Source organism: Chaetodon trifascialis, chromosome 24, assembly GCF_039877785.1.
Source record: "Chaetodon trifascialis isolate fChaTrf1 chromosome 24, fChaTrf1.hap1, whole genome shotgun sequence".
In the NCBI taxonomy this organism is placed as follows: domain Eukaryota; kingdom Metazoa; phylum Chordata; class Actinopteri; order Chaetodontiformes; family Chaetodontidae; genus Chaetodon; species Chaetodon trifascialis.
The window spans coordinates 7,363,936-7,379,071 of NC_092079.1; the positions used below are offsets into that span (position 1 = coordinate 7,363,936).

The window sequence follows — 15,136 nt, forward strand, 5'->3', positions numbered from 1 at the left end:
ACCAAACCAGAGCAATCATGCGAATTATGTTTACTGGGAACCAAGTGTCTTTCTTCCTCTTTATCATTTCTTTCCTACTTTCCCCATTCCTCGCTCGCTCTCTCTCTCTCCTGGCAATTACACACCATATCAAGATCCAAGCCAGGAGAAAATCACACATGCGCACGCACACACACACACACGGGGGAAACAGGCCCATCTGTATTGATGATGGCCTAATTTAGATCTCTTTATTGGACTGATTTACGACGGCCAGACAAATCTGGGCATCTGGACCCAAGTGTGTGTCTGTGTGTTTGTCCAGTCAAGCTGGTGCCCAACAAGACACACAACATCCTCCCGGCTTCCTTTCATTCTCCCTGCCCGTGTTTTCCTACCTGTCTGTGCGTCAGCGGTGTCCTGTCCTCTCTCTGTCGGGGGCTCGTTCACTTCGAGTCCTCTCGTCATCCTGAAACATGTTGAAAACACACCGATCAAGTGCTGAACGAGGCAGTGCCGACGCTGCAGCGCAAAAACACTCAGGCCAGAGACTTCTGAGGGCAAGGTCACACAATCTGACTGTCCTCCTGTGTTTCACAGCTTTTTGCAATTGAGATATCAAACAACAGACGAACAAGCACAGTGACAGACGAAAAAGCAAAAGCAGAGTTGAGAAGATCTGCTTAGCAGTACTCAATGCGGTCATCCAGGCTTTGTAGCTTCGCCCCTGCATTTCACTACAGCAAAAGGGACTAGAATAAGATTTAATTTGAGCTTCAAAGAGGTAGAAAGGTAAGAAATATTAAAATGATGTTCTGGGAAGGTGTCAAAAGGAGTGGTTGAGTCTTTTCTTTTAAGATGAGAGCCAATTTGAACAAGTAAAGGATGAAGGGATGGAATGCAGGAGGGAGAGGACGCCTCAAAGGCACATTCATCTTCAAGATCAAGCTCAGGTTTCAACTTTTATTTGTCCCAGTGGGCGGTTTCACAGCAACTATTAAAAACAGCAGCTTGACTTTGGGGCTTTCTGTGTTTTCTTGCAGGGGTAAAACAAGACGGGAAAGACTTTTAAAAGACGGACATGTTTTGGCACCTGCTGAGCTTTAATGACTATCTCTATAATTCCCATTCATTACAAGTGAGGTCTTATTTTTGTAGTTGTGGCCATCAAATGCAGCAGCATCACTAAAGAGAAGAAAAACAAGCACTCAGACAATCTGATGGGGTTTAAACTGGTGGGTTAGTCAAACTTGTGGAGGCTAAATGTTTAAATTATATTACAGTTTATGGACAAATGTGTAAAATCGACCATGTCTGCACTGGAGTTATCACTTGTAAATTTTAATCTTTAGTGTGTGTGTATGAGAAAGAGCATGTGTGTCTGTGTGTGTACAGTAGTGTCTATAGCAAGACAGTGACAGAGGGCCTCATTGAAATAACTGTGGTCTCAAGGGGCCAGCTAAAAAGAGAGGGAGAGGGTAGGTGAGGGTAGACGGAGTATATGAGAGTCCAGGGAATCATTTAGGGTGTGTGTGTGTGTGTGTGTGTGTGTGTGTGTGTGTGTGTGTGTGTGTGTGTGTGTGATAGAGAGAGAGAGAGAGTGTGAGGTGATTCATCCGTTCTGGTGGCGGCTAACCTTGGCATGTCCTGCCACGCGTGACGGGGTTACACCCAGACGGCTCTCTGTCGTCCTCTGCGTGTGTGTTTGTTGGGGTGTATAGGTGCATGTACCTCGTCTGGAAGAGTCAGCCTCCTGTGTGTGTGTGTGTGGGGGGGGGGGGGGGGGGGGATGTGTACATCTGCATGCAAAAAAAGAGACAAAGAAGAAGAAAAAAAAGAGGGATCTAGTCAGGTTGTTTAGTGTCTTTCAATGATCTTGCCCCCGGGAGAAAGGGCAGAGGAAAGAATGAAAAATGTGTGTGTGTGTGTGTGTGTGTGTGTGTGTGTGTGTGTGTGTGTGTGTGCGCGCGCCATTGTTCTGCTGTCAAACACTGCCATGAGCACACACAAAGCATTAAAACACACACAAACACACACACACGCCAAGCCTTGTGATGACAGTATATTTATGCCTGCATGTGGAAAGGACAATTGGATCCCTGCAATCCCTTCGCTCTTGTTTTAACTCAGCCACACACACACACACACACACACACACACACGCACGCACAGAGGCTGTGACAGATCACAGACAACTGTTCACCTGCCATTGTCAAGGACTGAGCGTGTCATTACGTGCGAATGTGTGCATAAGGAACTCCAAACACACACACACACACAGACACACACACACACACACACACACACACACACACACACACACACACACACACACACACAGCTGGGAGCGATTAAGAAAGGGGAAGTGTATTTAGGGGAAGTTCACAGATGAAGAAGAACTACAGGAATAGTAATATATGGACACCTGAAAGACACACACACACCTCAGTCTTCACCATTGTCAGTTACTTGTCTAAAGCAAACTATGTGAAGACTGAATACATAATTTTATTTTTCTATCAGCTGTGGCACATATGAACATTTAAATGGAAAAAAAGACATCCTGGACTTATGAATGAAGCCCTTTACTCATGAAGAATGCTGAATGTTTTATTATTATTATATGCACCCCTGCTGCCAGGTTCTGAATGCACAAGGTTTTAGAATGAGTTATGTGTGACCATATGATGTACTTTTAGCTTTTAAATACTAAACTGGAACTTTACATTTAAGACAAGAAAGCGGAAGGTGATTAGAGGGAAGTTCCTCTTCAGTTCAAACAATCAAAGCAGGAAAATCACTCATGATTTCTTCTCTTTCTCCCTCCTCCTTTTCCCCACTTCCTTCTTCTCCGATAGGTTCCTGAGCGATTTCTGGAGGTGGCCCAGGTGACTCTTCGCGAATTCTTCAACGCCATCGTGGCTGGGAAGGATGCAGACCCATCCTGGAAGAAGGCCATCTACAAGGTGATCTGCAAACTGGACAGCGAGGTTCCTGAGGTCTTCAAATCCCCCAACTGTCTACAAGAACTCCTCCATGACTGACTAAAACGAGGAAGGAAGCACTGCAGGCAAGACAAACCTCCGAGGACCACGAGAAGACAGTAAGAAAATGCCTCCCAGGGTGCACTTAGACTAGGTTGAGGTCTTGAGTGAAATGCGTTTCAAGGTGTTTGACGTTCATACCGCGATGCAGAGACTTGAAGTGGTTCTCCCTGGAGGCTTCTGGAGGGGCTTGCTGATGGTCGTTTTTGGTCAGCCTATCTTTTAAAAACAAAACTGCCCTCAAAATGTTTTATACAAAAAAAAAAAAAAAAAAATCCTCTTCAACAACTTCTGTGAGGGCTCGGACTCATGAGGCAGACGACGCTCAAATTAACAAATTATGTTGAGACTTTTAGAGATTAAAAGCGAAACAGTGAAATTGAACCTCCTTGCACTTACAGAAAAGCTCCTCGTTGCTGAAAAGCCCGTCTCCTCTTTCTCCTCCACCTCAGCCGAGCTCACTCTTCATCCCTCTCTGGAGGAACAAAGGCGTGAGGACAGATGATGGATCAATCCTCAGCCCATGACTTGGGGTCTGGAGCGAACTAAAAATGAAGAAGATAATATATAAAAATCTTTTTATTGTGGATGTTTTTAAGTTACATGGACATTTTTGAGAAAAAGTGATGTTTCTGTATTTTTTCTCCTTTGTATAAGCTTACAGCCTCTCTTCTATGAACCCTCACTCACACACATACACATGCACACACAACCACATACACATGCTCTCATACACACTCACACATGCACACACACACTTCTTGAGTAGGAAAGCACAGTAGCATTCCCAAATCCTCAACCAAACCCAGACAGCCTGGGCAACAAACTTAGTTGTTGTTTATTTCCCTTCTTTCCCCCTCCTCTTTTTACTTCTCCCTCTTCCTCCTGTACTGAGACGTTCTGGGTGTTTTTTGGACTGTGTGGCTCTCCCTGCCCCACCCTTCCCTGGCTGCCCCTCCTGGCTCATGCTGCATTCAGGCACCTAGAGCATCAAAGACATTTTACACTCCCACTTTTCACAACATTAGAAAAAGAGTTGTCGCAAACTTGAGACGAACCGTAGGGAAACCTTATTTTAAGCAGTCATGAGTCAGCCTGCTCCGTTTCCCCGGTTACTGGACTTGTTTTACAAAATTACATTTTTGATGAGTAACTATGACATTTTTTATGTACGATTTGTCACAAAGTTATGAACTGAGGGGGACATTTTATTCCAAACTATGGAGAGGCAACACTGTTTCTGGTACTTCTGTACTGCACTTTCTGGCAAAGAAATACACGAGTATCTACAACCCTGTTTCCCAAAAATGGCGTGTAAAACACAAATAAAAACAGAATGCAATCATTTGCAAACAAATTGTGTTTACGACAAAGTGTTCCTGAGCTCATGCAGTACTGTCCTTTCTACAATCATGTGTTCACAAAGTGGTGAACCTCGCTCCATCCTCGCTGAGCCTTTCCAGGATGCCCCTTTCATACCAATCATGATGCTCTCACCTGTTACAAATGAACCTGTTTACCTGCGGAATGATCCAAACAGGTGTTTTTGGAGGATTCCACAGCTTTCAAATTCATAATAAGCAGATATTCACAAAAATCAATGAAGCTGATGAGGCCAAACATTAAATATATATTCTTTGAACTGTTTTCAATTGAGTAGATGTCAAAAAGGTTGAGCTAATTATCCCGTTCTGTCAGAACCTTTTTGGAACCAGGGTTGTACATATGCGAGCATGTCATCTAAGCAGCACATCAGTCCAACACTACACAAACATGGTGCTCTGGGACAGGCTAACCTTAGGCGAAACACGCTTCACAGAGCCTCTTTTACGCACTGATTGGACTCAAACTGCAAGGAAGTGTTCAACACTATTAAAAACGCTGACAACTCACTGTGGTACAATCAGCCGTTGTCAAGTTGAGCTTGTGCCTCCGACACTCAGAGATGTCAAATGTCCCATTTACCCCTTTAAACTGGACCTAAACAAACCTTCATTTGACAAACAGATTTTTCTTGTTGCTCTGGGTGGCCAAGAGGGGCAGCCGCACCGGCCGGGTCATGTGTGAAGTGTTTAAGGTTTTAACAGCAGAAAAAAAAAAGACATACGACAAAATGCTGATATTTGTAGCTTGTATAGATGTAATAATTACTCTGATCACTCTGATATTGTTATTATTTATAATTGAAATAATTATTCCTATTAATGTTATTCTGATGATGATGATTATTATTAATGCTTGCTACAGATTTGACCAGTGGTTTACTCATTGTTTATCCATCACACTGCAACATGAAATAAATTATTCTTTGAGAAAAAAGAAGGGGTCATCTGGAAGTCCTGTTGATTTCAGTCATCAAAATCCTTTTGTCCAAATACGTTCAGTCACATTTTTCCATGGCGAAGACAAGAGGACGATGAGACGGCACCAGTGTCATTAAACACCAGCTGTGAGAACATCAACACGCAACGTTGTTGATGTAAAGAGATGGAGATGAAACATTAAAGACTGTTTTCTTTTCAGTGCAGCAGTTCTGTTTCCTGTTCAGCGCCGCTTTCTCTGGACCACGCCAGCAGCACGCAGCAAACACAGGCGGAACTTGAAGCAACTCACATCAGCTGTTTTAAAGAAAGCGAGTTAGATGAGAGACAAAAAAATTAATGGTTTAGGTTTTAGACTCGCTCAGGCCTTCTCTGACTAAGATAAGACTGAGATGCCCGACTTGTCCTCAACTAAAACGTGACATTTGACACAACAGTGTAATAAGCGTGTGACTCTCACTGCTGCTGTATTTTTGCTCAGCAGGGGTGTAGAGGGCGTTGACCGTTTACACACCAAATCGCCATCAACCCAAGCAGTAACTAGGCAACATGATGGCCACTTTGACTCTGTCCATGCACCCCCCCGCCTCCCTCTCTCTCTCTCCCTCTTGCTCGCTCGCTCTCTGGATTCTGTATAGGGGACATGTGATCCCTTGTTGTTGTTGCTGATGAATTGAAAAGAGGAGCGCTGTGTGATTATTGTCAGCACAAAAGCCTCAAAAAGCTGCTGACGCCTAGATTAGCCAGTACAAAGACGCAGGGACAGACAGACACACACACACACACACACACACACACACAAACACAAAAAGACATAGGTACAGACTCAGACTCACACAAAGGCACAAGGCCTGTCTGCCCTCGTTGCCCTACCATCGTTCTCACCTCTTCATCACTGACACTACGCTGTCCTCTCCCCCTTCTTACCTCTCCTATATCCTCTCCTCTTCCTTTCTCATAGGTATTATTTCTGTCCTCCTCTCACACCACTTACCTCCCCAACACTCACAAACACACATCATGCCCTCTGTGTGCTGGCGCCAAACACTAACTGGCATCACACAATGCCAACCACCATCACCAGCATGGGATAAAGTGCCAGCACTCATCGTGCCTCTCTTTCCCCCCGTCTCCCTCTCTTACATACACAGAAAATATGAAAGTGTGTATAAAAGAGTGCACACTTCAGTGCACATGTTCAAAAACAATTCATACAATTATATTGTAGCATTTGTGTGCAACAATGCTTATACTGTCAGAACTTCAATGAAGATAATAACACCACTGCAAAAGTGACTGCAATAATCTAGTTTGCAAGAGGAAGAAGTAAAATTGGACTCAGGCTAAAATACAGTGATAAGGAAGTTACTCACAAAATAAAAGCACAAAAACAATGATAAGAGTCCACAGCCGTGCTTGCACCTCTGTGAGGATAGGCATAGTAATGCTTTGAGCAGAGTGCTAATGTCTGCATGCTAATATGCTCATAGAGGTAAGGTCCTGCTCTTCAGCATGCTCACTATGTTAGTTCAGTGTATTAGCATGCTAACACTGGATAACTAGCACTAAACTCAGAGTGCAGCTGACTGTGGACCAAAGTGGTGGACCCACATGGAAACAGCATGGCTAAAAAGCAAAGCTACACAGGAGGCCAATGACATGCCTGCTTAAGACAGAGCTCTCATTTGTTTTGATCCGACTGGCTCGCAGTCAGAAGAGTGTGTATGGTGGCTGACGAGGACAAAGGTTGAAAAAAAAGGTTTGTGAGTGTATCCAGAAGGGATGGACAATAATCAATATCTCAAAAATTACTCGGGATTGTATTGAAGTTTTAGCTTTCATTCCGCGAACTGATGTTGATTTCATTTAAAAGGATAAACCAACATGCAATTCATTGAGGGGACATTGACCTTATTAAGCAGAGCGAGCATGCTGGCTTGTATAAAAATAGTTCATTGTATTCTACGTCATGAGGTACACAGACTTGAGATGTAGAACAAGGGAGGACTGGTGTCAGATTGGTACTAGATACCAGCTGATACCTAAGATGAGGCATCAGGATTAGTACTGGGGGAGAAGAAGTTGGACCTATGCTTCCCTACTCTGCAGAGTTTGACCTTTGTTTTTTAATCTGCCTCTTGCAAATGAGATACTAAATCACTGCAACGCATCTATAAGTCATTCAGTAAGTATTTTAGACACAAGAGGTGGTAAAAAGTGACGTTTGTGACAGTTCTTTGAAGAAAAAGGACAGAAATGAATATTCTGGACATTCAAACTACAACAATCATGATCATCTAGTGAGCTAGTGGAAGTTGTTTCTCCGAGGTGTTATTGGTATGCAGTGTTCAACAACACAGATTAATATGATAGCGAGACATTAACTAAAACTGTTACAGAAATCATCCTTAAGGACAGCAACAACAACAAAAAAAAAACAGACGGAGCGAGATGAGGGGTGTGCTGTGCGTTGGCTTATACTGCCAGAGCGTTTCATTAGAACAGGGGGGGCTGAACAGGAGGTGGGGTCACTCTTGTTCTATATGATCACACACACACCCACACACACACACACACCCACACACACACACACACACACACACACACACACACACACACACACACACGCACACACACGCACACACACACACACACACACACCGTCTGCCTGTGGAAGCACATCTGAACAGCGCAACAATAAAACAGCTGTGTTTGTGTTGGCCTGCTGATTGTTTCATTCTCAATCACCCCGTCACACACACAAACACACTTACACAGACACAAACACACTAGCACAGACACAAACACACTTACTGTCCACAGAGATGGCATGACAGTGATACATCTTGGGTAATGGCTGCTATTATTATGGAGTAGGGAGAGAGTTTATTACAGAGGAAAATCTCTCCTCGACATTATTCTAATAGCTGTAACTGTCTTCTCTGTGTTAACTGCTGCTAAAGTGGACTGTGGTGTGGGTGTGTGTGTGTGTGTGTGTGTGTGTTTCACTTTATTCACATCCAATGCCATATTGGTAGATAGATGTGATGGCCTGGGCTGAGGCAAGAGCACAAGTCGATGTCCATGGTGACAAGATTACAATTAAGACAGTGAGAACAATGACGAAGGCAGCCCAACTTCACTGTAGCAACTGCAACAACTGCATTTTTACAATATCAATTGGTGGTCATTTCATTGGATTGTATTTTTATTTTGGCAAGAAAGCAAATTGAGCTTTTTACTGCGATAGCAGGGGTGAAAAGAAACTCCAGTCTTTCTTGCAGTCTGTCTGCACCAGAAGAATCATTCCAACCATATTTATGTTTATTGTGAAGCGGTGACCTCTTGTGGCCCTCAGTAACTGCGATGGAAGCAAAGGAGGAAGTCAGGTGACGTGGCGAAAAATTATGTATTTGGGGAAGTTGGGGTGGATGGATGGATCAAACAAACACAGGACTTTCACCCAGAAGACCGCTGTTTGTGTCCCACACGAAACAGAGAGTCAGCATTGATTTTTTATTTATTTTTTTTAATTTACGTAAACAGTAGCAATTTTAATCCAAACCACGATGATCATTTCCTAATCTTAACCTGTCAGTTAACAAAGGCCAGGTTCAACCAAAAACAAATCAAACAGCAACCATGTGACGACAAAGGTCCAGTTGGTACTCTCCCGCATGCTCATGTGTCACTTTGGGAAAGGTCATACTATGTGCGTGGTTTTGGAAGTTCTTGGCAGTCTACCTGTTCAGTTGTTCAGGTGTGAGGATGTGTGTTTTTCCCTGGTATTTTCTTGTGTGTAGGATGAACTAAAAGACACAACTTGTGTTGATGGCGACGACCCTCGTCTTTGCATAGTCACTTGTAATTGATTATGAGTTTGTAAAAGTGTGAAATGTGCGTGCATGAAGAAGACAGAGACAGCAGGGCAGCTACCAGCATGTTATCCAACCTGATCATCACAGTCCAAGTGCATGAACTTTATCCCAGTGTGCGCGCTAATGTATGCACATTTGTAATTAAGTACAGAAAGATCACTGTAATTTGTTTTGTTTGCCTCGACCTGCTTCTTTGAGTTCTTCTTCTGTCTGTTTTCCATCATTAAAAAAAAAAGAGGCAATCCAAAACCGCCAAAAGCACATTGCATGTTTGACACTGTATCGCCTTAACAAAACAGGCAATACTCAGATGAGACGACTGGAATACGTTTACAAAGCGAGACTGTTTTAAAGGAATTAAAAAGGTTTGTTTTTGAGCAAACTATTCTCAAACGTGACGATTTGCTGGTTTTCTTCTGTCTTAAGTGACATAAAATGAAATAACTATTTGGTGATGTTTTATAGACACAACAACTGGTTGAATAATGCAGAAAATACTCAACATTTACTGATCATCGAATCAGATGCACTCTGAAAATGAACCATAAGCATGGAGAACACGTCAGCTCGAGGGTTGCAAAGTGAATTCTTTGTCTAGACTTTTTTTCTGCTGTGGACTATAAAGTTTTCAGTGTGTTTTCAGTTTGCTCAAGAAGAACCTCAGCGCGCCGCCTGACCTCAGACTGACCTGAAAGCTAAATTCAGCTTCCATTGTGACTCATTTGAACACATCAACTTTAAGACATCATTCAAATAAACGACTGGTTCAATCGGACCATCACTGGCTGCAATGATCACTGTTAGCTTGTTGAACAGACTTTAATCAGCCAGCGCTGCAGGTTTATTTGCATCAGTTCTTTAAGATGGTACCCAGGTGAATGAAGCTAATTGTTGTTTGGAACAGCTGCCCCGACAGCATTTTCACTTCCTCCTCCCAGCACGCTCTGCATCGCTTCGTTTCTCCGTCAGGTTGTGCTCCTTTTCCTCCGAATTCATTCTCTTATCAATCCTGCATCTTTGTATTTTGGATTTGATTCCTCAGTCTGTTATGTAATATGTCAGCCATTCTGACAGCTAGCTATCCTTCCAACATCGTTCAACTTACCAAAAAGTGATGCATTAATCCATGACCTGACATCAATATACTTATAGTTTTTTCCATTAATCGTCTATCCATCCTTAAGTCAAAGAATCCTTCCGTCTATCCTTCCATCTTATTTTTATCCTCCCTCCAAACTGATATTCTTTTCCTCCTCCCTCCATCCCTCCTTCCATCAGCGGTCTGTTCGCTAATCAAACACCATCTGTCCTTCCATCCCCAACCTGTCAGGAGCAGCTGCCAGCCGCTCTCTTAACAACACTTTTAACAACCCTACCGCATCTTCCACGGCCCGCCGCCCGCCGCCACCACTGAGCGGACGTCGCCGACGAGGGCCACTGTCTCCTTTACAGGCATACGCGAACACAAACAGACACATGTGCAATCAGTGGCGTTCAAAACCACGCATGTGTAGCCTGTTAGAGCCTATTAGGCGATCAGGGTGTGAGAGTCGCAAAGGGGAGAAGAAATTGTGAAGAAAAATGAAAATGTAGACAAAAAGAAAGGAGGATGAAAAACTTCTACTGGCCTCTTGTTGAACCTAAGAAGCGCTCTTAGGAACCACGGCTGAAGTAAATAAAATTATTCCAGAGAAAGACAAATAACGAGCTAGCAGAAGGTATAAATGGAGAGATAAAACAAAGGAGAAATGGCGCTCGGTAAACGAGTGGAAGTCTAAATAGTAATCAAGGGAAGAATCAGCCGCCTGCTCAAAAAAGGGTTTAGAGCTAATGGTGGGAAGTAAACGCTCCCAACTCATACACACAAGAATACAATTTTACACACAAGTGCTGAACAATCACCACTCACGCACAAACAGAAGAATACAATCATCTTAAACTCGCTCACACGTAATAGTTTTCTCACACATTTAATACAATCATCCCTCACAGACGCGCTTCACAGAAATAATCACTTACCAATGCACGTTCACTCACACACACACACACACATGCAGCGCACACACACACGCAGCAAAAACTGCACTGCTGTCGTCGCGAACATGCCAAGACATTTTCAAGTGTTATATCCTGAGGAACTTCCCCAACCAATCATTGGCACATAGGCCAGATGTTCACTGGTGCTTCAATGCAATGTTCTCCTGGCACACGCACACACATGCACACACATGCACACACATGCACACAAAGACACACACACACACACACACACACACACACACACACACACACACACACACACACACACACACACACACACACACACACACACACACACAATGTAACACTGGCTGGCATCTTTGTCTCTGTCTCCCTTTATGCATATGAGCATTTGATATGAGACTGAAACGCCAAGACTGCACTTTTTCATCACAGGGAGGGGAAGGGGCAGGGGGGAGGAGGGGAGAGAGGAATAAAAGGAGGCAGCAAAAGAATAGAGAGGAGAAAGCCAGAGTGACAGAAAAGAAAAGTGAGGGTAAAAGAAATTACATTTGATGCAGACAAATGACTTAACATCACATATTTAGTGTGTGCATTTAAAGGGTCATTTTGGAGCCTGAATGACTGACAGGTCGGAAACGTTTTGCAATTGGTCCAGTGGATCACCTCAGCCAGCAGCCGTGAAACAGGCTGCGTTTGTTACCGTGTAACTTTGGTGCTTTAACACACTCGTTCGGAAAGCACGCCAGCCGAGAATCCATCTCGCCAGGCTTCAAGTTTTGGGTTTGTGGCCAAACCACAGTGGTTCGGACCAATCGGCGTCCCATGAGGAACTACTGGCAGACATGGGCGGGCGTGGTTTAGGTGTGACGACAGCGAGGGAAGCGACTGTTACGTTAGCGCAGCTTTAGCATCAGTTGCATCAGAACTGGATTTCTTCACTGAAACAAAAGCACTGACTGGCTTCGACAAGACTCTCACCACATCGTGTGGTTCACTGATCTGATTGGTTGATGTTAATAGATGGTGATAGACAGATGGTTCATCCAATCACCTGCCAAGCATTTTTTTTTTAAGTGCTTGCCCTTTTCCAAACTGAGAACAATTTTGTGTAAGAAACCACCTGGCAAAATAGGTCAGGTCTTGGTGGATTGTAGAAACAGATGTACATTATTCACCTTGATTCAGGCTCCCACTGTTGCATTTACAGTGTGTTAAACTGAATTACAGGAGAAACTCAAATGAGTTTTGCCAGCTTCTTCCAACCACTGAGATTTATATGCCTCCTTTTCTCTCACTGATTTAATTTAACTGACAATAGTCCTGCCAAAAAAAGAGATTAAAAATGGATTTACTGAAAGCTTCAAAGAATAACAGGAAATAATTTATTGAAAACGATGTTTCGAGGACACCTGCACCTTTTTGTCCAGTCAGTGCTTTTCAATTAATGCTACCTCAATAGGTTTGTAAAGTCATTAAAACAATGTCATATTGTCAAAGACAACACCAAAGCGGTGAAAATGGCTGGAAAATAACTGGCCAGTTCCAGATTTTGTGGCGGGGGACCACTACAAAGATGCAATCAAAAGCACTAATGTAGATTTTAGAGATTATCTGGCGTTGGAAAAGTTTTGCAGCCCATGCATCAGCCGCTAAAGCTTTTAAACTCTGATTCATCAAAGGGTGGCTTTTCTGCTGTGTGTTGTCAGACGTCCTGAGGGCAGCGACTGTACACCCCGCCATGGTAAAACTCAACCAGCAGCGAGAGGAGACTTCTGGTGTGGAAATCAATACAGGCTCACACAGATACAGGGGGCTCCCACACACACACGCACATTAGTACATGCTTACAGATGTACACACTTTTGGCATTTGCTCAGATACACATACACTTGAGGGAGTGTGTCAGCCACGTGTTTCATGTCCAATAATGGCATTAAGTCTGTCAATAAGAGCCTTTCAAGAATACCAGGGGTTCTATCAACTGACACACATGAGGACAGATAATACACCCTCATCTGTGCGCGCGCACACACACACACACACACACACACACACGAGGACTAACTTCCCCCTCTCACTTTGTCCTTTAACCAGACAAAAATGGAGTGAAGCCCGGGGCCGTTCCATTTTAATCTACATCACCCACCTCTCCTGACATCCCCCAACTCACACGTTTTTATGTTTCCTCCTCGCTTTGCCTCTCATGTTTCTCACTTTTTTCCCTTTCCCTGTGTTACTCTCTTTTGTTCCAGGCTAACCCTGGGAACCGCGATCGGCTCTTTTTCATGTATTTGTTCAAAGCTGATGTGTCAGATTCCAGTGATGAATTCTGATGACGGGTCGGATTTTTAATGCATTTGTTGTCTCATTGAAATCATAAACTTGTTTTAAGAAACACATTTTCAAAATGATTGAAGGTTTTTAACTGCAACACTGAAATCCAAATAGAAATCGAACCGATGATGGACGCAGAAAAGTAAAGTTTGCAAAAGTCTGGGTCCTGGGTGAACTTCAACAGTGCTGAGAGCATTTCAAGCGAGACACGACCACCTAAATGAGAGACCTTATTATTATGAATTGATCCCGTCAAAAGAACTGCAAAGTCTGGCCTTGGATAAAACGACTAAAACTGAATATCCAGTCGAGCAAAGTGTCCTTGAGCAGGCCACCAAATCCAGCTCAGTTCTGCAGTTCTACAATGCTGGACAGCGAGTTACAAATCCTAAACAAGCAGCGATAAAACAAACTGAGTAGTTGTGTATTAGCGAGGCAGCTGTGTGTCATCAATCTGGTCTATAAAATCTATAAAATGTCAGAAAACAGGGGGAAAAAAATCATATTCACAACAACACAATTACAGTCCACTGTGAAGTCCTCAAATTGCTTGTTTCGTCTGACCAAAAGTCAGATGAAAACCGGTGAATACTTAATCATTTCAGCGCTGAGGTAACTACGTACTCTAGCCACTCTTTAGATCATGACATTTAAAAAGTGTTCCAGCCAGCACTCAAAGGACGACTCTTAGTGTGTTTGTGTCCTTGGTTTCTTTTACAGACGTTTCTTTTTTACGTGTCTTTACAGTACGAGGACTGAAACCGAGTTCAAGTGTCAACTCTCCTCTATCTTATTTCACAGCGTGACTGAATGCAACCTTTAGTGCAGAGTAAACCCTGAGACTGCTTGTGGATGAAATATGTACGTGAGCGAAGACAAAAACTTGACATGTGGAGCAGCTGCGTGTGAGTTAAATGTTCTGAGTCTCTTAAGCTCAGTGTCTGTGTTGTCCTTTTGTTAAGACCCCAGAGTGGGCCAAGGAATTTCATTTATCAAGAAATGGATAGGGCTCCCAGAAGAGCCCTCTTCAGAAACACACACATGCTATAAATAACTAAATGACACACTGGGCATTGTCTGAGAGGAACTGCTTACTAGTAGGTGGAAAAGGAGGGAGAGTGGAGTCATGGTTGGTGGAAAAAGAAAGTATGAAATTCAGAAAAAAAGGAGGTGGGAGGAAATGAGGAGAGAATATGAACAAGTGTTTGATAACCGGCATGAAAGAGAAGCGGCAGAGGGGAAGAATCTCGGGCCTCCTGCGCTCGTCTGTCCACACACAAACAGCCTACAAATAAGCTGGTGCGGCTTCTTTGAACATGCAGCGGTCAAGGTTCAGTGGCAGGTCAGCTGGTGGAGCGGGCGCGCACATGGAAAATAAAACACACATGTACACACACACACACACAAAGACACTTGTGGGCAGCTGTCAGTTGGCGGCTAAGCAGGTCTGAGGTGAAACAATGGGGCTGAAGGAGAACACCAAAGAGTTTTATTGGGGTTAAAACAAGGTTAAGCTCTCCGATTGGCATGTGCCAGGGTACATCAGTGCGAGACACGCCAAGAATCTTATGTGTGT

At 43.6% G+C, this 15,136-nt stretch overlaps 1 protein-coding gene across 1 annotated transcript in view; it reads left to right on the top strand.

Moving 5' to 3' along the window:
- The window catches only part of prox1a (prospero homeobox 1a), a 44,482-nt gene extending 39,137 nt beyond the window's left edge, over positions 1–5,345 (top strand). The window contains exon 7 of the mRNA XM_070994225.1: positions 2,838–5,345. Within this exon, the coding sequence (XP_070850326.1) occupies positions 2,838–3,023 (186 nt within the window). The 3' untranslated portion in view covers positions 3,024–5,345. The remainder of the gene's footprint in view (positions 1–2,837) is intronic.
- Positions 5,346–15,136: the final 9,791 nt, after the last annotated feature.